This window comes from Procambarus clarkii, chromosome 10 (genome assembly GCF_040958095.1).
Source record: "Procambarus clarkii isolate CNS0578487 chromosome 10, FALCON_Pclarkii_2.0, whole genome shotgun sequence".
NCBI lineage: Eukaryota > Metazoa > Arthropoda > Malacostraca > Decapoda > Cambaridae > Procambarus > Procambarus clarkii.
Window position 1 is genome coordinate 43,125,261 of NC_091159.1, and position 23,032 is coordinate 43,148,292.

The 23,032-nt window shown below is 44.4% G+C and overlaps 2 protein-coding genes across 2 annotated transcripts in view; one reads left to right on the top strand and one right to left on the bottom strand.

Moving 5' to 3' along the window:
• Positions 1 to 5,762: 5,762 nt before the first annotated feature.
• Positions 5,763 to 6,809, bottom strand: LOC138363337 (mucin-2-like). The gene has a single exon (XM_069322360.1). It carries the CDS (start codon positions 6,807 to 6,809, stop codon positions 5,763 to 5,765), a length of 1,047 nt encoding a protein of 348 aa, XP_069178461.1.
• Positions 6,810 to 13,269: 6,460 nt separating this feature from the next.
• Positions 13,270 to 23,032, top strand: part of LOC123744997 (ubiquitin-conjugating enzyme E2 S) — a 27,360-nt gene continuing 17,597 nt past the window's right edge. Inside the window, exons 1-2 of the mRNA XM_045725243.2 lie at positions 13,270 to 13,428; positions 16,138 to 16,285. Coding sequence (XP_045581199.1) covers positions 13,420 to 13,428; positions 16,138 to 16,285 — 157 coding nt within the window. The 5' untranslated portion in view covers positions 13,270 to 13,419. The remainder of the gene's footprint in view (positions 13,429 to 16,137; positions 16,286 to 23,032) is intronic.

The following is a 23,032-nucleotide window of genomic DNA, read 5'->3' on the forward strand; positions in this document are numbered from 1 at the left end:
ATTAAGTTTGTTATGGCTGAGAACACCAGTGAATTTACCATCTACTGCCACTACCACCTGGATGGTTATGGGGTCCACTACCACCTGGATGGTTATGGTGTCCACTACCACCTGGATGGTTATGGTGTCCACTACCACCTGGATGGTTATGGTGTCCACTACCACCTGGATGGTTATGGGGTCCACTACCACCTGGATGGTTATGGTGTCCACTACCACCTGGATGGTTATGGTGTCCACTACCACCTGGATGGTTATGGTGTCCACTACCACCTGGATGGTTATGGTGTCCACTACCACCTGGATGGTTATGGGGTCCACTACCACCTGGATGGTTATGGTGTCCACTACCACCTGGATGGTTATGGTGTCCACTTCCACCTGGATGGTTATGGTGTCCACTTCCACCTGGATGGTTATGGTGTCCACTACCACCTGGATGGTTATGGGGTCCACTACCACCTGGATGGTTATGGTGTCCACTACCACCTGGATGGTTATGGGGTCCACTACCACCTGGATGGTTATGGGGTCCACTTCCACCTGGATGGTTATGGTGTCCACTTCCACCTGGATGGTTATGGTGTCCACTACCACCTGGATGGTTATGGTGTCCACTTCCACCTGGATGGTTATGGTGTCCACTTCCACCTGGATGGTTATGGTGTCCACTACCACCTGGATGGTTATGGTGTCCACTACCACCTGGATGGTTATGGGGTCCACTACCACCTGGATGGTTATGGTGTCCACTACCACCTGGATGGTTATGGTGTCCACTTCCACCTGGATGGTTATGGTGTCCACTTCCACCTGGATGGTTATGGTGTCCACTACCACCTGGATGGTTATGGGGTCCACTACCACCTGGATGGTTATGGTGTCCACTACCACCTGGATGGTTATGGGGTCCACTACCACCTGGATGGTTATGGGGTCCACTTCCACCTGGATGGTTATGGTGTCCACTTCCACCTGGATGGTTATGGTGTCCACTACCACCTGGATGGTTATGGTGTCCACTTCCACCTGGATGGTTATGGTGTCCACTTCCACCTGGATGGTTATGGTGTCCACTTCCACCTGGATGGTTATGGGGTCCACTACCACCTGGATGGTTATGGTGTCCACTACCACCTGGATGGTTATGGTGTCCACTTCCACCTGGATGGTTATGGGGTCCACTACCACCTGGATGGTTATGGTGTCCACTTCCACCTGGATGTTTATGGTGTCCACTACCACCTGGATGGTTATGGGGTCCACTTCCACCTGGATGGTTATGGGGTCCACTACCACCTGGATGGTTATGGGGTCCACTTCCACCTGGATGGTTATGGGGTCCACTACCACCTGGATGGTTATGGTGTCCACTACCACCTGGATGGTTATGGGGTCCACTACCACCTGGATGTTTATGGTGTCCACTACCACCTGGATGGTTATGGGGTCCACTACCACCTGGATGGTTATGGTGTCCACTACCACCTGGATGGTTATGGGGTCCACTACCACCTGGATGGTTATGGGGTCCACTACCACCTGGATGGTTATGGTGTCCACTACCACCTGGATGGTTATGGGGTCCACTACCACCTGGATGGTTATGGTGTCCACTACCACCTGGATGGTTATGGGGTCCACTTCCACCTGGATGGTTATGGTGTCCACTTCCACCTGGATGGTTATGGTGTCCACTACCACCTGGATGGTTATGGGGTCCACTTCCACCTGGATGGTTATGGTGTCCACTACCACCTGGATGGTTATGGTGTCCACTTCCACCTGGATGGTTATGGGGTCCACTTCCACCTGGATGGTTATGGTGTCCACTTCCACCTGGATGGTTATGGTGTCCACTACCACCTGGATGGTTATGGGGTCCACTTCCACCTGGATGGTTATGGTGTCCACTTCCACCTGGATGGTTATGGGGTCCACTTCCACCTGGATGGTTATGGGGTCCACTACCACCTGGATGGTTATGGTGTCCACTACCACCTGGATGGTTATGGTGTCCACTTCCACCTGGATGGTTATGGGGTCCACTTCCACCTGGATGGTTATGGTGTCTACTACCACCTGGATGGTTATGGGGTCCACTTCCACCTGGATGGTTATGGTGTCCACTACCACCTGGATGGTTATGGGGTCCACTTCCACCCAAAGAATGCCTATAATTGGGGGTTCACTTTGTGCCATAAGGTGGATATATAGGATCTAATTCCGCCCATAATGTGAGTATGGGATCCACTTCCTCCCATATGATGGGTATGCGTCTCATTACTGTCGTAGGATAGGTATGGGGTCCATTTTTGCACATTTGATTGGTATGGGGTTCACCTCCTCTCGTGGGATGGGCATTGGGTCTAATTTCGCTTATTTGACGGGTATGGGATCCAATTCCGCCCATAGGATTGGTATAGGGTACACTTCCTCCCATAGAATGAGTATGGAGACCATTTCCGCCCATAGTATGGGTATAGGGGCACGCTTCCTCACATAGGATTGATATGGGGTCTACTTCCGTCGGTAGGATGGGTATGGGGTCCATTTCCTCCCATAGGATGTGTATGGGGTCCACTTCCTCACATAGGATGAGTATTGGGTTCACTTCCGCCCATTGGATGGGTATGGGGTCCACTTCCTCCCAAAGGATGGGTTTGGGACTCACTTCCTCACATAGGATGGGTATGAGTAGTATATATATACTACGCCTCATACCCCTCTGTGGTGGTTGGTGGTGGAAAAGTTACAGAGGCGTCCAGTGCCCATCGTTTGGGTGGTGGTGGTGATGGAAGAGTTACAGAGGCGCCCCCATGCCCATTATGCATCCCGTCCTCTTAAAAATAACGTCACTTTTCGCTCGTATGCGCGCTATGGCCAAAAATGGACGTAATTTGAAATGAAATCGGCTCACAAAAGGGATGTACTGTTCTGTTTTCTGTTTGAGTCCTCTGGCTTACTCAGTAAGGTTAGGAGAGGAAACATTCAATTAACGTTTTTCATGACGTTTTGAAACTTTAGGAGAATTTCCTGCCCTCCTAACCTACCAGAAGACCCCTAACCTACTGTTTTAAAGAAAAAAAATCCAAAATTTATTTTCAATTTTTTTCATTTTCAAATTACGTGTATTCTAGGCCATATGTAAGAACGGCCAAATTCAGATGTAATTTGGTGGTGGTGGTGGTGGAAATGGTGGTGGTGGTAGTGGTGGTGGTGGTGGAAATGGTGGTAGTGGTGGTGGTGGAAATGGTGGTGGTGGTGGTGGAAGGGTTACAGAGTATACCCATACCCCTCGTTTGGGTGGTGGTGGTGGAAATGGTGGTGGTGGTAGTGGTGGTGGTGGTGGAAATGGTGGTAGTGGTGGTGGTGGTGGTGGTGGTGGTGGTGGAAGGGTTACAGAGTATACCCATGCCCATCGTTTGGGTGGTGGTGGTGGAAATGGTGGTGGTGGTAGTGGTGGTGGTGGTGGAAATGGTGGTAGTGGTGGTGGTGGTGGTGGTGGTGGTGGTGGTGGTGGAAGGGTTACAGAGTATACCCATACCCATCGTTTGGGTGGTGGTGATGGTGGTGGTGGTGGCAGGGTTACAGAAGCGCCACATGTCCCAGCTGTGTCTGGGTACAAGTGACAGGGTGAACAACCCGGCCGGTTTTCTTCCTATTGGGGAGTGTTGTGCATGCTGCTATGACGGTGTGTCCACTCACAGGATGAGTGGTGCTGCTGCCCAATAAAATCGCCCTTCGGGGCAAAATTAAAAATTAATAATGCTTCAAAGAGCTCTCAACAGTCGGCCTTAGGCTTCATTATGATAATGATACTCTGGAAGTCACACTTTAGGTAACAGTGATCATCTGAGTGTCGTCTGCTTCACTGTCTGCTGGAGCGTCACACACTCAGATCACACTAGAGGCTACCACTCTACCTTGTGTCTTATCTATCGATAAAGACATAGATAAGAAAGGCGAGTACAGTCCACTCGCGGTTATGGCGGCCATCTTGGCTGTGGCCGCACGCTGGCTGACTGTCATGCACGCTTTAGAATACTTGTTGCATTCTTTTACTGGTGGCATTCTTAAATGTCAGGCAAGTGTGGCCTTGACGACCAGGTCAGGTGTGGTCTTCACGACTAGATCAGGTGTGGTCTTGACGACCAGGTCAGGTGTGGTCTTGACGACCAGGTCAGGTGTGGTCTTGACGACCAGGTCAGGTGTGGTCTCGACGACCAGGTCAGGTGTGGTCTAGAAGACTAGGTCAGATGTGGTCTCGTCGACCAGGTCAGGTGTGGTCTCGACGACCAGGTCAGGTGTGGTCTCGACGACCAGGTCAGGTGTGGTCTCGACGACCAGGTCAGGTGTGGTCTCGACGACCAGGTCAGGTGTGGTCTAGAAGACTAGGTCAGATGTGGTCTCGACGACCAGGTCAGGTGTGGTCTAGAAGACTAGGCCAGATGTAGCCTTGACGACCATGTCAAGGAAAGTCTTGACCAACATTCTTTGCAGATGACATTATAATTCTCATGAGAGTAGACAACATAAAGGACACAGTAAACCCCCAATCCGATGTTAATTAAGTCTTTCAAGGGGCCACAGAAGATATCATAATGTTTAACGAAAATAATTTTGAGGTAATGGAGTGACTTGAACCCGCCTTCTGATGGTTCAAAGACACCTGCCTTAACCGACTCGGCCACCATGGCACAAAAATCGACCAACCTGGAATTACTAAATTCATTTGAGAGGTTATTGGCGGCCCGAACCCGGATCCCAACCAGGGGTTTTCCCCTGGATGGTCCTCCCTGGTGAATTTAGTAGAGTTCCGGGTTAGTTAACTTTTGTACCATCGTGGCCGAGTCGGTTAAGGCAGGTGTCTAGGAATCATCAGAAGGCGGGTTCAAGTCACTCCATTGCTTTAAAATGATTGTTACTTATATATCATACTATTGTGGTTTCATTGCGATATGATGTTTAATGAGGATAAGTTTCAATTAGTGTTCTATAAAAAAACGGAAACATCAAAGCAAAAAACACAAATAAAACACAGTCAAACCACACCATTAAAAGAAAAAGCAATTAAAAGATTAAGGCGTAATCATGTCAGAAGACCTTACTTTCAAAGAACACAACAAAGTTGCTTAAACAACTACGAGAAAAGTAACAGGTTGGATAACAAAAACCTTCCAAGCAAAAGATGCCACACCAATGATGATACTTTTTAAAACTTTAGTGCACTCGAGAGTGGAATATTGTTCCATACTAACAGCCCCATTCATAGCTGGAGAAACTGCTGACCTGGAGAGCATGCAAAGATCTTTTATCGTTAGAATCTGCTCAATAAAATATCTAAACAACTGGGCCAGCCAAATGTTTTTAAATCTATATTTCTTTGAGAGATACATAATAATTTACACTTGGAAAATGTTAGAAGGACTGGTTGCACTGTGTGGATCTGCACACAGAAATAACACATGAGACCAGAAGGTATGACAGGATGTGCAAAATAGCCCCACTGAAAAGCAAAGGTGCAATAGGCATGCTGAGAGAGAACTTGATCAACATCAAAGGCCCAAGACTTTTCAACATTCTTTCCCTACATATACGCGGCATAACTGGTAAACCCCTTGTAGTGTTCAAAAGATAACTCGACAAGCACTTCAAAGGATGCCTGATCAACCAGTCTGTGACTCGTACGTCAAGCTTCGAGCAGCCGCATTGAAAAGCCTAGTTGAAAAGCTTCCTGGCACAACCTCTGACCAAACCCCTTAGTCTAGCCCGGCTAGAGGCGTGGTCAGAGACTGAACCGCAGGAACGTGCATCGTTGGAATCATAGACAGGTACGTGAAGTTTTGACGACCAGGTGAAGTGAGGTCTTGAAGACCAGGTGAAGTGAGGTCTTGAAGACCAGGTGAAGTGAGGTCTTCAAGACCAGGTGAAGTGAGGTCTTGAAGACCAGGTGAAGTGAGGTCTTGAAGACCAGGTGAAGTGAGGTCTTGAAGACCAGGTGAAGTGAGGTCTTGAAGACCAGGTGAAGTGAGGTCTTGAAGACCAGGTGAAGTGAGGTCTTGAAGACCAGGTGAAGTGAGGTCTTGAAGACCAGGTGAAGTGAGGTCTTGAAGACCAGGTGAAGTGAGGTCTTGAAGACCAGGTGAAGTGAGGTCTTGAAGACCAGGTGAAGTGAGGTCTTGAAGACCAGGTGAAGTGAGGTCTTGAAGACCAGGTGAAGTGAGGTCTTGAAGACCAGGTGAGGTGAGGTCTTGAAGATCAGGTGAGGTGAGGTCCTGAAGACCAGGTGAAGTGAGGTCCTGAAGACCAGGTGAAGTGAGGTCTTCAAGACCAGGTGAAGTGAGGTCTTGAAGACCAGGTGAGGTGAGGTCCTGAAGACCAGGTGAAGTGAGGTCCTGAAGACCAGGTGAAGTGAGGTCTTGAAGACCAGGTGAAGTGAGGTCTTGAAGACCAGGTGAAGTGAGGTCTTGAAAACCAGGTGAAGTGAGGTCTTGAAGACCAGGTGAAGTGAGGTCTTGAAGACCAGGTGAAGTGAGGTCTTGAAGACCAGGTGAAGTGAGGTCCTGAAGACCAGGTGAAGTGAGGTCCTGAAGACCAGGTGAAGTGAGGTCTTGAAGACCAGGTGAAGTGAGGTCTTGAAGACCAGGTGAAGTGAGGTCTTGAAGACCAGGTGAAGTGAGGTCTTGAAGACCAGGTGAAGTGAGGTCTTGAAGACCAGGTGAAGTGAGGTCTTGAAGACCAGGTGAGGTGAGGTCCTGAAGACCAGGTGAAGTGAAGTCTTGAAGACCAGGCTGTGTCACACACATCTTCCAAGTGTAAGGTAACAACAATGAGAAAAACTAGAAGCACTTTGTTCCATAAGGGAAGGCTACTACAGGACTCTGCTTCATAAAGGAAGTCTAATATAGAACTCCTTTGCTCCATAAGGGAAGGCCACTACAGGACACTGCTTCACACTGCATAGGGTTTTGAAGTGGTCAAAAGACTGGCAGATGCAGTTTAATGCTGACAAATGTAAGATTTTGAGGCTAGGTAATGAGGATAGAGTTACAAGATACGAGCTAGATGGCGTTGAGATTGCGAAGTCGGACTACGAAAGAGATCATCTGGGAGTTATGATTAGTAAGAATTTAACCCCCCCCCCCAAAAAAAATGCATAAATGTTCGTAATAAGGCAAATATGATACTGGGATTTATTTATCGAAACATTAGTAATACGACACCTGGTGTTGTTCTTCTGCTGTATCTTGCTCTTGTTAGGCCCCATATAGATAATGCAATTCAGTTTTGGTCGCCATGGTCGCGAAACAATGGGTATAAATTAGATAAGTTTAGATTTAGGAAAGACCTGGGTAAATACTGGTTCGGTAACAGGATTGTTGATTTGTGGAACCAATTACCGCGTAACGTGGTGGAGGTGGGGTCCCTTGATTGCTTCAAGTGTGGGTTGGACATATATATGAGTGGGATTGGGTGGTTATAAATAGGAGCTGCCACGTATGAGCCAATAGGCCTTCTGCAGTTACCTGCATTCTTACATTCTTATGTTCTTCATAAGCGAAGGCTACTATAGGACTCTGCTCAGTAAGGGAAGACTATTACAGGACTCTGCTCAGTAAGGGAAGGCTATTACAGGACTCTGCTCAGTAAGGGAAGACTATTACAGAACTCTGCTCAGTAAGGGAAGGCAACTACAGGACTCTGCTCAGTAAGGGAAGACTATTACAGGACTCTGCTCAGTAAGGGAAGGCAACTACAGGACTCTGCTCAGTAAGGGAAGGCTATTACAGGACTCTGCTCAGTAAGGGAAGGCAACTACAGGACTCTGCTCAGTAAGGGAAGGCTATTACAGGACTCTGCTCAGTAAGGGAAGGCAACTACAGGACTCTGCTCAAAGGCTACTACAGGACTCTGCTCAGTAAGGGAAGACTATTACAGGACTCTGCTCAGTAAGGGAAGACTATTACAGGACTCTGCTCAGTAAGGGAAGACTATTACAGGACTCTGCTCAGTAAGGGAAGACTATTACAGGACTCTGCTCAGTAAGGGAAGGCTATTACAGGACTCTGCTCAGTAAGGGAAGACTATTACATTACTCTGCTCAGTAAGGGAAGGCAACTACAGGACTCTGCTCAGTAAGGGAAGACTATTACATTACTCTGCTCAGTAAGGGAAGACTATTACATTACTCTGCTCAGTAAGGGAAGGCAACTACAGGACTCTGCTCAGTAAGGGTAGGCAACTACAGGACTCTGCTCAGTAAGGGCAGGGTATTACAGGACTCTGCTCAGTAAGGGCAGGCTATTACAGGACTCTGCTCAGTAAGGGAAGGCTATTACAGGACTCTGCTCAATAAGGTAATAATAATAATATTTATTCAGGTAAAAGTACATACATACAAAATGAGCTACTAACAGAATGTTGGATGTACTTGAGTTGACCTAAGGGCTGCTAATACTAGTGACCTCGATGAGGATAGGAAGCCGGTGGCTTGTCAAAGGTTTCCCCATTTGCCCTGATGAACTTTTCCAGCTGTATTTTAAAACCCAGCAGAGTTTAGTCGTTTACAGCTTCGGCAGGTAGGCGGTTCCACGGGTTTATAACCATATTGGTGAAAAAGCATCTTTCGTTTTCTGTCCTACATTGTGATTTGTTGAGTTGAACTCGTTGCTTCTCGTTCGTGTTACATCTGACCTAATGAAGAAACTGTCCGGATCGACATCCTCCAATTTGTTCATTATTTTAAAGGTTTCGATGAGATCCGTCCTGTCATGCCTTGACTGCAGTGTTGTTAGCCCAGTGGCCCTCAACCGTTCCTGATACAAGAGATGACTAAGCTCTGGGATGAATTTTGTTGTCCGGTGTTGCACCTTCTCCAGAGCAACTATGTCTTTCTGGAGATGAGGTCTCCATATCTGGATGCAATAATCCAGGTGGGGGCGCACCAGAGACTTATACAACTGAACGACTACTTTCTTTTCCTTGAAAGTAAAGGTACGCTTGATTATCCCCAGGGTTTGGTTCGCTTTTTTACTGCCGCTCCCACTTGTTGTGCAACTTTTAGTGAATGATGTATGCTGACTTAAAGGTCCTTTTCTTCATCTATCTGTTGTAAGATAGTGTTGTCAATTTGGTAGGTGTGACGTGGATTGTTATGCCCCCACATGCAAGGTCTTGCATTTATCGGCATTAAAAAGCATTTGCAAGTCATCTGACCATTTGTGGAGTTCATGCAGATCTCTTTGTAAGGTCTCAATATCACTTCCCACTTTACCATAGATCTTAGTGTCATCTGCAAATTTGTTGATGTGGTTTGTAATATTCTCATCTATGTCATTGGCATCTACGTCTGTAGGTGCATCTATGGCATCTATGTCTATATTCTCATCTTTGTCATATGGAAAAAAGGATTGGCCCCAAAATGGACCCTGTGGTACCTCACTTAGCACATTTCCCCAGTTAAATTCAATCCCTTTTAGCACGACCCTTTGTTTTCTATGTTTTAACCATTGTTTTATCCATTCTAGTATTCTCCCAGTTATTCCACGTGCATGTGAGTTCCTTGCCAGTGTCTCATGTGCCTTCATATGTAGTGTCATGTAGGCTACATCTACCGGAAGTCCTTTGTCTGAATAGCCGGTTACTGTTTCCAGAAATGTGAGCAGGTTAGTAAGGCAGGATCTGTTTTTAACAAACCTATGTTGCGTTGAATATACAAGATTGTTCTCTGTGAGATGTTGTATGAGTCTTTCCCTTAGGATTCTCTCCATGAGCTTGCAGATGTGCGATGTCAAGCTGGTCGGACGGAAGTTTTCTAAAGAGCTCATATTGACTTTTTTTTTAAATATGAGTAATATTTGCACATTTCCAATCTAGGGGGGAACTATCCCTTGGTCCAGGGATTTTCTGAAAAAGGAGTTTCAACGGCATGCATAGTGCATTTGCCAGTTCCTTTACGACTTTGGATTGAAATCCAGCCACATCTGGGGCTTTTGAGTCTTTTAGTTTGACAATGGTCTTCCTGAATGTGTCGCATGTAATGGATATATCCCTTAATTCATTCTATTCACCTTCTTCAAACATTTGTGTAGGTGATGGGATGTCATTCAATCTTTATAGTGTGAATACTGATGTAAAGTATTCATTCAGAGTGTTTACTGCCACTTAAATCATCCAATATAACTTGGTTAGTCTCATCTTTTAGGGGACCTACAGAGTCCTTTGCTTTGGTTTTGCTTCGTATATATACATAGAATGATTTTGGATCTTCCTTTATGTTTTGGGCAAGTTTTTTTCGTAGTTTCTTTTGACTAATCTGATTTCCTGGGTAGGTGAATTTAATGCCCTTTTATATATCTCATAATCCATGACGTTCATCGTGGATTTATACCGTCTTCAGAGGTTCCTTTTAGTTATTAGCTCATTTTACTACTTGCGTCATCTATCGTGTTCCCTTTCCTTTCATTCTTTTCTTTTGCACATATCTTCGAACGAGTTCAGTAATGACCTTTTTGAAATTTTCCCATGATGATTCCATGCCATGATCACCTATCAGCTCCCTCCGTGAGGTGTTTTGCAATTCCTCTCTTTTTTTCCTGACAGTTTCCTCGATGGTAATCTAGAAGGTCATCATCCTGAACCTTTACGAGAGTTTCTGTACTTGTATTGCACCTTAGAATATTGTGTTCACACGATCAGTGACCATCACACACGATGTAATCTTAGCATGTTTAACCCCCTAAACATGCTAAGCATAAATTCACTCCACACATTCTCTTGTGTCAATTACATTTATAAAACCCTTTTCTTAAGTGCAAACCCTGTTCTGAAACTCTTCCTGGACAGATGTAACATATCACATGAACACATACTCACCTCACCAGACATAAATATCTCTTTGATATCCCCAGAGTCAAACTTAATCTGTGTAAACACTCTATGCAAATAAAGGGACCTGGTCTATTTAACTCACTCCCTAATGATTTGAAAAGCTGTCCAACTTTTGCCTTATTCAAAAATAAAACCAAAAAGTACCTAATTTCATCATCATAGTTGAAAAAAGCACTACCTGGTGCTTTACCTCGCACTGTATCTAGTGCTACCCAGTCCCCAATATTTGTACCTAAGCTATATTACTTTACCATTGTAATCTTAGATATCATCTGATATCATAGTTGTTATATTGAGTGCATATGCTACTGCATGATTCCCTTAAATGATCCTCAAATTGTGCTTCAGTGAACCAATGTATAACCGTGAAATGTTATCCTTATGTACCGAGTACTCCTTGTTCATTATAGTGTATTGTTATTATTGTGTATTATTCTAATCTTTGTTTTTGTGTCAAAATTTCTTACAATGTACCCGTAAACATTCTTTATCAATCATACTGTAATTTATCTACTTAAATTTATCTGTACCTGTAAAGTAAAGCTGTAAGTACGTGTAAACATTTTTTGTCAATTTTACTGTAAATTATCTACTTAAAATTATCTCTTAGTTTAAGGACTTGCCCGAAACGCTATGCGTGCTAGTGGCTTTACAAGATTGTAAAATCAACTTCATTTCTATGTTCTCTCTTAACTCCCAATGTACCTTCTTGTATATAAATAAATAAACAAATAAATAAATAAATAAATAAATAAATAAATAAATAAATAAATTGTCTCTGAATTCACGTATCTTGACGCACTCCATCACACAGTGACGGAGGGTGTGGGAATAATTTTGTTAACACGGTTTACATTTTGTCAGGTCTACGGGGCCTCCTACATCAGCAGATAATGAGAATTCGCAGAGATACTTGTAACCGAGTCTAAGCCGAGCAGTAGTAACATCTAGAAGTCTGCTGATTTTATTGGATAATCCACAGATGTGTGGCTCCTCTTGCATGATAGTATGATGATAGATGGAATTACTGGTGTCAATTACACCTTACACTAGATCTACAGGATTTTGTTGAAGTTCTTGGTGTACTATTGCCCCCCCCCTCCCTCTCCCCCCCCCCCCCCTCTCTCTCCCTCTCTCTCTCTCTCTCTCTCTCTCTCTCTCTCTCTCTCTCTCTCTCTCTCTCTCTCTCTCTCTCTGTCCAATCACTTGGGCTGGGCGGTAGAGCGATGATCTCGCTTCATGTAGGTCGGGGTTCAATCCACGACCGTCCAAGTGGTTGGGCATCATTTCGTCCCCTCGTCCCATCACAAATCATTATCCTGACCCCTTCCCAGTGCTATATAGTCGTAATGGCTTGGCGCTTTCTCCCTGATAGTTCACTTCACTTCTCTCTCTCTCTCAAGCTCTCTCTGGTTCATCCAATAAAATCAGCAGACTTTTAGCTGTTACTACTGCTCTGCTTAGACTAGGTTACAAGTACCTCTGGGAATTCTCATTATCTCCTGATGTAGACCTGACCAAATGTAAACTGTGTCAACAAAATTATTTGCACATCCTCCGCGAAAAGATACGTGAATTCAGAGACAATTTTCAATTCTGTAACCAATGTTCCAGCAATATGTAAATATTTCATTCAAAATGATCTGCTACCAGAAATTTTAGCCAAATATCCCCAGTTTGCAAACTGTAGGTAGTAACTAAGTGACTTTAACTGTTACTTGCCCGAAACGCTATGCGTATTAGTGACTTTAGGTATTGTATGTACTAGCTCTATCTATGAATCCAACTTTATGTTTATAAATCAACTATGTATGTACTTTTCCTGAATAAAAATTTATTTATTTATTATATATTTATTTATTATCCGCCGCTGGTCACTGGATGGGGGCGGTGTGCAGGACAAACATATCAATTGTAACACTAGCTCTCCACATGTCAGTTGCTTAACTTAGAAACTGTACTTGTGGTCGATCTCGAACGCATTTATGATGTGACGACTTATACTGAATTTTGTAACTAGCTCATCAAGATTGTAAGCTGCTTAGTTAAATGAATTGTGGGGTTCAGTCCCTGAGCATATTATGTGCCTCTGTAACCCTTTCCACTACCACCCACAAGATGGGTATGGGTTGCATAATAAATGAACTAAACTAAACTTGAAAGTATTGCTCTCAGACTGCTTATTGACAATCCAAGGTTATACTCAACAGATATTTAGTTTAGTTTAGTTCATTTATTATGCACCCCATACCCATCTTGTTGGCGGTATTTGGAAGGGTTACAGAGGCACACAATGGGCACAGATAATTAGATAGATAAATTTTGTTTGTTTAAACGTCGCGGGGTGCGTGCGAGCGCGCGTGCGCGGAGCGCTCCGTCGCTGCCCATTGGTGGATTTCGAATGTTTGGGGGAGAGGGAGGGAGACCCAGGGAGACACACAACACGGACCACCTCTGCTGCCTCCCTGCCCGCTCCTCGCCCTCTCTCTCGCTCCCACACCTGTCTCCCACCCTTATATTCTCACCATGGCCTCGGTAAGTGGGCCGGGAGGGTGGCCCAGGTGGCCGGTGGGCCGTCTGGCGGTCCAGGTGGGCCACACGTCAACATCCATCTCCACCTCTCCTGGACCCGACTTTATTTTCTCCTTCCATTGATCCCTGGAGAGGTGGTTTATGCTCTCCTGGCAGTGTTAGGGCGGGCCATGGGCAGCGTGGGTGGTAAGAGAGGCCGCCCCAACAACGTCCAGGTCACGCTGAGAGGGGGAGTGACCTGGGGTCACAGCATGACATGACCCCTGGGGCACCAGGCACTGGCTGGGTCATCGCCGAGGAGGCACTCCCGTGTTTGCTGTACTGTAGTGGTGTGTCTGGTGGTGGAGTCCTGCAGCACTATGGCCCCCTGACTGGCCTGCCATGGGGCCCGGACTGGCCTGCCATGGGGCCCGGACTGGCCTGCCATGGGGCCCAGGCTGGCCTGCCATGGGGCCCGGACTGGCCTGCCATGGGGCCCAGGCTGGCCTGCCATGGGGCCCGGGTTAGCCCATCATGGGGCCCGGGCTGGCCTGCCATGGGGCCCGGGCTGGCCTGCCATGGGGCCCGGGTTAGCCCATCATGGGGCCCAGGCTGGTCTTCCATGGGGCCCGGGCTGGTGTGCCATGGGGCCCGGGCTGGTGTGCCATAGGGCCCGGGCTGGTGTGCCATGGGGCCCGGGCTGGTCTGCCATGGGGCCCAGGTATCGGTTGTCATGTAAATTACAACTCTTGAATGGTGGGAAATTGATTTGTGTTTGTGGTTTGAGGTGAAGTTTAACACAGCTTACCTACTTTTACAGTGCTCATTGTTTACACATTACTAATTGGCCCTAATTACTTAGTACTTAACAAGATTCCCAAAGTTAGAATTATTTCACATGCTTCACACATGGTATATAATAACACCAAAATTTGTGTATTTTGTTAAGCATAAAGAGAAGCAATAACTAGATTAAAGGGTCTTGGTAGTACAGTTGGATTTGTTTAATTTCTATGTTGCATGATAAAATTTCTCTGGTGATGGTCTGGTTGTGAGATTATATGCTCCTTGGAGCCCTGTTTATGCATTAGCCTAGAAAGAGATGTTGTCTTTATGTACTGAGATCTTTGGGGCTGACAGTCCCCAAGTGGGCATGTGAAGGCATAGACGACGGTTTCTTTAAAGGCGTTGTTTGGTGTCTGAAGTTCTTCACAAGTCAGCCCCAAAGATTATTTTTGCATTTGTACTTTAGATTTTTTTTTTTTTTTATACAAAATTTATATTTATCCATGAAATGGGAGCAGAGTATAAACATATGTTCTGTTAAGCATGGTTTGGAGCAGGACAGATCGGTCAAGTGTTCAGGAAGTGGCTGGCTGCAATAATTTGAGACAGGAAGAAGGCTGGTGAAGGCCAAAATGCAGATGTAGTGTGTAATCATTCAAAATTAATCTGCTGTGGTTTGGTGGTTGTGGCCTGTTACCTTTGCCACTCTGGGTGGTGGCAGTCCCTCTTTGCCACTGGGTTGTGGCTCTTTCTTTTCTAGACTTTTTTTTTGGGGGGGGACGGGTGATATCTTGTGTACTGTAATGTATCGGGAAACTCTTGACCACTGATGCATGTTAGCTTGGGGACCATTCAAGCCTGACACTATACTGTAATGAGTATAAATACTGTAAAACGATGAATTCATTAACACTTTCGCTGGCCTAGTGGGTGACCCGCTGCGCACCACAAGGTAGGCAGAGTGGTGTGTGTGAACTCGCCATCACCCACAATTGTTTATACCCTTTTAAGCTTTCTCACCTCAATTTTCGTGCTATGTCGTTCAATTTGGTATCAGATTGTTCACAATAGAATGCTCCAAAAGAATGTGTGCATATAAGAACATATGAGAAGATATAAGACTCATACATACAAGAACCAAATGTCTGGCAGTGGGGGGGGGGGGGGGGGGTCCTTACCATATCGTTATCTTCTTGAGGTTATCTTGAGATGATTTCGGGGCTTTCTAGTGTCCCCGCGGCCCGGTCCTCGACCAGGCCTCCACCCCCAGGAAGCAGCCTGTGACAGCTGACTAACTCCCAGGTACCTATTTACTGCTAGGTAACAGAGGCGTTCAGGGTGAAAGAAACTTTTGCCCATTTGTTTCTGCCTCGTGCGGGAATCGAACCCGTGCCACAGAATTAAGTCATGCGCGCTATCCACCAGGCTACGAGGTCCCCCCTCGTTCAGAAAAGTGAGCTCACAGTATTTGCTATGCTAAGCATAGTCTTAGATTATCTTACCACTATCACCAGTCTCCGTGGTGTAGTGGTAAGACACTCGCCTGGCGTTCCGCGAGCGCTTTGTCATGGGTTCATATCCTGGCCGGGGAGGATTTACTGGGCGCAAATCCTTAACTGTAGCCTCTTGTTTAACTCGACAGTAAAATGGGTACTTGGTTGTAAAAATGATTCTTCGCGGCGGGGATCATATTCCAGGGACCTGCCCGAAACGCTACGTGTACTAGTGGCTGTACAAGAATGTAACAACTCTTGTATATATCTCAAAACAAAGTGACTGAACCCCTACTTTGTTTGTGATTCGTACAAACATTGGTTATACATTATAATTAGCAGCTGTGGTTAGCATTTGCAAATACAAGCGTAGTGCAGCATATTTAAATTTGAATTATTAATTATGCATTCTTACTCATCACGGTTATGATTTGCCTTATGAAAACCTTTTCAGACAAGCAACGTTGAAAACCTGTCGCCTCAAATTTTGAGAGGAGTTATGAAGGAAATGAAAGAGCTAGTCAAGGGTCCACCAGAGGGCATCAAAGTTCACATGAATGATGAAGACATTACAGACATCCAGGCAACTATAGCAGGGCCTGGTAAGTAACATTCTTTGTTCATTTTCATAATCATCAAACCTTCAATTTTGTTTTAAATATTACAGCTATTAAAAAAAAAATACAGGAATAAGTATGGTGCTGTAAAGTCAGCTGGTAAATTACATTCCAAATGGATAAAGGACATGGCCAGTTTCATGTACAGTATCTACAACTTTGTACCATATACATGGCCAGCTGCATTTGAGCCACTTAACTCCTGGGCTGCTCTTGTGATTTTAGCCTGCAAGAAAACAGCCAGGTGCAAGAAAAATAAATTATTTCGTTATATAAAAGTGTTCATTTGTGTTCCTGATCACAAGTTGGGCAATGACGTCGGAGTGTGTGCTCAAGTAGCATGTGTCCTGGAGGCGTCATGTGTGGCTTTCAAGCAGCCAGAGTTGCCACAAATTTATTTTTACAACATTATTTACAGTGTCTAAGTGTATTTTACCACAATTTTTTCATTGATATTGTTCAGTTTGTCACTTGATGTATTATAATACAACTTGCATACATTCAATACACAATCACATAGTAGTGTTACAATTATGAGCACACAAATGTTTTCTTTTAAAACATATAATGCGTATTTGGAGTTTTCATCAATATATACATGCACTCGCTCAATATGTACAAGTTTTTGCACCATTATTGGACATATAGAAGTCTTGGAGACAGTGGTAGTCGTTGAAGCAGTTGACATGTCACAAAGGGACGAAACATGCTTCACACCATGTTTGTACCATTTTACGTTTGTGATCTCGTTTGTGTTTTTACAAACCATGCACTCATGGTGCATCAACCAACCAGGTATCAACCAACCATGCTGGGCTATTGCACACTTTCCAGATGTGGCAAATTTTTTAGTCTGTGTACTTGAAAGCCCTCCCTGTAAGTGAGCCTGGGTGTAGCACCATAGTGCAATACTGGGTTCTGAATGGGTCTTTGTATGCCAGGAGGGTCTTTGCCAAACTTTTTAGTAACTGTCACAACTGAAAATTAAACACATGAAATGTTGGTTTATGACCTGTTTTCACAAGATATATATTGAAACTGTTCAGCATGGGTTACGTCAACAAGGTGAAAAATCATCTTTTGTGGTTCACTTCACCGTTTTCTGTACACACTCGACAGTGCCCACCATCATGTCATATTTATCAACCAAATGCATGTTTGTTATAGTATTATAGTACATTTGTTTGTTATAGTACATTACACAACCCGATTTATATATTGGTTGTTTCATTGTTCTGTTCACCATTGTACCAGTGTGAGAGGTTGTAAACATGTTCACTTCTCCCCTGTCTTTCCACTGCACAAGTATCTGAGCAGTTTTTCTTAGCTGGCAGTCACCTTCAATATTACAGTATTATCAAATACAGGCATTTCCATTCTTTTTGCCTTTACTGTGTCCCACACACTCCAGTTTTATTTTCAAGCAAGAACCTAGTTAGCAAGGGACTTATAACGTACGATTGTTACATTGTTGGGTAGATTAGATACAGTGTTTAGTGAGTTTCATATTTATTTAGTAGTTCTGGATACAGCAGTGTCATAGACGTTGAGATGGAGCTTGGAGTAGAGCAGAGAGCTGAGTGTGGCCAGAGTCGCAGAGCTCTATGTGGGAGAGCGTTGTAGCTGGATGCGGTCCTAGTCTGCTGCCTGTTCTGTGTCGAAGCTGTAGCATCTTGGAGACGATTAGAACTGCCTACGCCGAGTGCTACATTCTTGACTGGAGATTGTACTGTTAGCTATTCTCAAATTGCTTGCTTATATACGGTGACTACACCTCACAATTAGATAGGAGGGTGGAAAAACTGTTACATATAAATAGGGATAGGATTATAGCTTGTGTAGTTAGTGCTAATTAATTAAGCCATTAAGATTGAGATAATGGAGCGAGTATAAGCTTACTCGCTACAGTATAATAGTTATGCGTATAAAATGTGGCCTTCGTTCAGCCATGATGTCATCAGCATCTTCACCACACAACCTGAGAAATCATATTGGTCATTGCTGGGAATGTCTACATTGGTAGCATAATACAGAATCATGTGTAACACAATTCCTGTCACAGTCACAGAATTTCAATCCAAATTTGTGGCATTTGGAGGGTATATACTGCTTGAAGGCAACACGTCCTTTGAAAAGTACCAGTACAAGGGATTCGTCAATCAATATTTTCTGAACTGGCACGTAGAAATCTCTGAACTTTCCAGTCAGTCCATTCAGAACGTGCCTCACTCTCCAAAGCCTTTCATCCTCTGTCTGGTCTTCATACTTGCAAAATGAAGACACCTGAGGAGTTTCTGAAACCTATCTCAAGACATATTTTTCCCAAACAAAGGTGTTAGAACAGCTCTATCTATAAATTCATCAATATTTGTATCACCCCTTGTATATATGTATGTATTTTACCTAAATAAACATTTGAATTTTGAATTTGAATTTGTGTAGTCTTTGTTCCAATAATCTGAGATGATGTGTTTTATACAATGTCTCATCAACATGGTACAAGAAATAAACATTTCGCCTACATTAGTGTTTTTCCAACACTGTAATCGTGAAAAATGTGTCAACTCATGTTCAATGAGATGAGCCATGTAAATGTTCGTTTCTGAACAATATGTTTTATGAGCACCTCTTCAAAATATGCAGTAAAAAAATCCATTTCACACATGTCTTCACCAGTATCAGGAAAAGGGTCTGTAATCCCGACACCTTTATTGTCAAAGGCAGGAATTAGTGGAACAATCACCAGGTGAACTCTTCACAAGTCCACCTGGTGTCTTGCGAGATGCAACAGCGGCACCACGGCGAGGAATTGTTGCACACCGTGGACCAGGAGCTGAAGCCTGTCTATGCACAGTATGGGTGTGAATTGAAGACGAGGTAAAATCATGTGAACAATAGGGGCTCTTTTTATCGTCTCCTTGTGGTGCCATGTGGTGGTGCTTGGCTGAACGAGTTGCTAACGTGACAACATCGCTTGGTAACACCACTGCCACTAGCAACAGGTGTGATAATACTATTTTCCGATTCAACTTCACTTAAACCAGAAGGTCACCTTCCTCCGACTCGTCGCCTAAAATATCCTCATACTGCAAATAACCACAAGAACTGTGTAGTTGGAAGTGAACTGGTGTAGAATGTGAGAGGTGGCAGTGGTGAACGTGTAGGCTTCGCCCTGGGAGCAGGCTGTATCTCATTCTCACTTTTAGATTCCCATCGGACTCTGGTGTATAGTCTTTATCGATGTCAGTCATCAATATCACTCCTCACCATCAGAAAATAGTTGTATGAATTTCATCCTCGGTCAATGATTGTGTGGTGCAGTGTGTTGAGCATGGTCGGGGGTTAGGACGTGATGTGGTGGGTAATTGAGGCCCCAACACAATGGTGGCCTTTGCTGGATTTTTTCCAAGGTGGCGTCTGTTTGTTGGTCCTGGGCAGCGTATTGGGTGCCCCCTCAACCTGCAGGCCGTTTAAAACTTGCGTGGTACTCCAACACATTAATGGCTGTGGTGTGCAATTCTGCGGCAGTTACTCACCCCAGCTATTACTGTGTTACCCAGTTTAAGGGTTAATGCCCTTCAACACCAGGCGTGCGTGGGAAAAAAAGGTCTTATAAAAATGTTATTTTTGTTACCTGAGCATGAGAATTTTTTTTTTTTTTTAATTGTACTGTACTTACCAATGACGTAAATGAGCCGAGAAGTTGGCCGATATCACACACGATTGCTCAAGCATGGTGTGTCCCCGAGGCGTCGCGCATGGCATTCAATTGGCCGAGTTGCCGCGAATTTATTTTTGTGGCATTATTTACAGTATGGCATCTTTTACAATCATTTTTTTTTACTGATATTTTTTAATATATTGTCACGTGATGATGTATTATAATACAACTGTCATAAATTCAATACTCGCATATTAGTGTCACAAGTATGTGCACCAAAATGTTGTATTTTTAAGTAAATATAAAATGTATTAGGATTTTTTTCTATGTCACAAGTCAAGCCTGGCCTCGGGCCGGGCTTGAGGAGTAAATTATTCTCGGAACCCCATCAAGCAGGTATATATACACTCACTCAATATGTACATGTTTTTTCACCATAGTAGTCCTGAAGCGTGTGATTCTCTTCGAAACAGTCGACACAACACAAAGGGACGGCACACGCTGGGAACTATATCGGCACCAATTTGTTTTTGTGCCTTCTTTTTGTGTGGTTTTACACACAATGCACTCACGCTAGCCTACTGCACGCATTCCAGTTGGTGGTAATTTTTTTGTGTGTGTACCTGAAAGCCCTCCCTGTAAGCAAGCCTAGGTGTGGGAGCATGGTGCAATACTGGGTCCTGAATGGGTCTTCGTATGCTAGGGGTTTCTTTGCCAAACTTTGTTAGTAATTGTTTCACAACTTGAAAACAAAATTCACGGAAATGTGGTTTACTACCTGTTTTCACAAGATAAATATTGTAACGTTTAGCATTAAGTCAACAAGGTGGAAAAACATCTTGGTCCACTTCACTGTTTTCCGTACACACTCGACTGCCCCTACCATCATATCACATTTATCCACCAAACGCATGTTTATGTTGTAGTCCATAACACAATCTGACTTGTATATTCTGTCTGGTAGTTTTCTTCACCGTGCCACTGTCCACTATTGTACCAGTATGAATGGTGGTCAGGGTGTTCACTTCACGCCTGTCACTCTACCACACTGAAAGCATTCCACCAGTTTTTCTTGGCTGGCAATCACCTACCACAATAGCATTGTCAAACACAGCCATTTCCCTTCGTTTTGTCTTGACTGTGCCCCACACTCCAGTTCTATTATCAACCAAGAACCTAATTAGCAAGGGACTTGTATGATAGGTGTATATGTAGCCCATGTTCACCCATTGTACAAGCAGTGCCTTCACCACACTACCTAAGAAACCATGCTTGTGATTACCAGGAATGTCTACATTTGTACCCAAATACATTTATCGTGTAACACAATCCCTGATTCACAGATCTCGAGACATATTTCCCGAACAATGGTGTTGGAACAGTGTGGTCTTGGGTCCAATAATGGTTGATTACGTGTTTGACAATCTTTCATCAACATACGCATTGCCAAAAACACAATTTCACCTACAGTAGTATCTTTCCAATGCTGTTATTGTGAAAAATCTGATAACTCCTCACCTTCAATGAGATCAGCCACATTTGTTCGTTTCCTGAACAATACGTTCCATGAGCGGTTCATCAAAGTATGCGCTAAAGAAGTCAACTTCACTCATTTCATCACCATTATCAAGGAAAAAGCCTGTAACCCCAACATCTTATCAAAGGTGTGAGTTTCTGGAACAAAATCTGCACCATCACTCCACACAAATACCCCTGCTGTCTTCAGAGAGGCAACAGCTGCACCATGGCAAGGAATCTGTAGACAAGGAGCTGAAGCCCATCTAGCAACAGTAGGGGCGGGAATGAATGATAAGGGAAATTACAGGCATACCTCAGAATAAGAGTTTAATCCGTTCCTGGAGACGCCTCGCCTTCCGAAAACTCGCATTCCGAAGTTAATTTCCCCATAAGAAATAGAGGGAAATGAATTAATCCGTTCCTGACTACCCCAAAAACCCCACATCAAACTAAATTTTTATACCTAATTTACCTAATTCATCTAAATAAACCTACAAAACTGTGTTCCAGTTATTACTTACCTTGCTGTCGAGTGCTGTAGGCGTATGGAAGATGGTGAGGAGGGGGGAGGAGAGGAGAGGAGTTACTGTTTGGAAGGGGAGTCCCCTTCCATAATCACATCACATAACCCCATGCCTTGTAACACTATGGATACCACTTCTCTTTCTAAATTTTTCAAACCAGCCCCTGCTTGCCTTAAACTCTTTCTTATCTGCATCACTCGTTGCAGGGGTATTCTTTAGAAGGTCTTCGTGCAACACCCTGGCTTTCTCACAAATAATGGCCTCCGAAACACTATCACCCCTCAACTCCTTGTCGTGTATCCAAATTAATAACAATTTTTCCACTTCAAGTATTTGTGGTCTTTGTGCCGTTAATGTTCTTACTCCTTTTGCCACTTTAGCACCCATAATCTTATTTTTCTTCTTAAGTATAGTGCATATTGTTGATGTGGCTTTGTTGTACTGCCTACAAAGTTCAACAACACGTGTACCGTTCTCATGCTTCCGAATGATCTCTTGTTTCTCCTCTATTGTCATCCTCACATGAGCTTTCTGGCCTTTATCCTTACCACTGGCTTTCTTGGGACCCATGGTGAGATATATAATAACAAATTGTATAGACAAATCACCAAAAATCCAACAAAACACTGAAAATCCGCGAGAAGAATTGATGTGGGGGTAGTCACTGAGCGCGAGACAATAATAAACTGAGGGGCGGAGGGGCGACGAACGCGCTAGGTCGGCTGTACGCGTATCAACAAACTCGCGCCCAAACTCGCCTCCCGAAGTAACCCTCGCCTTCTGAGACAAATTTTTGGAGTAAATACACCTCGCCTTCTGAAAACCTCGCATACAGGGACAATCGCATTCCGAGGTACCACTGTACTTAAAGATGAGGGGCTTTGTTTCTCATTGTCTCCATGTGGTGTCATGCAGCGGCGCTTGGCTGGGTGAGGTGCTACTGACGCAACAAAACTTGGCAGGAGCAACACTTGGCAACTTGGTAACACCATTGGCACTAGCGACAGGTATGGTAAAACTATTCTCTAA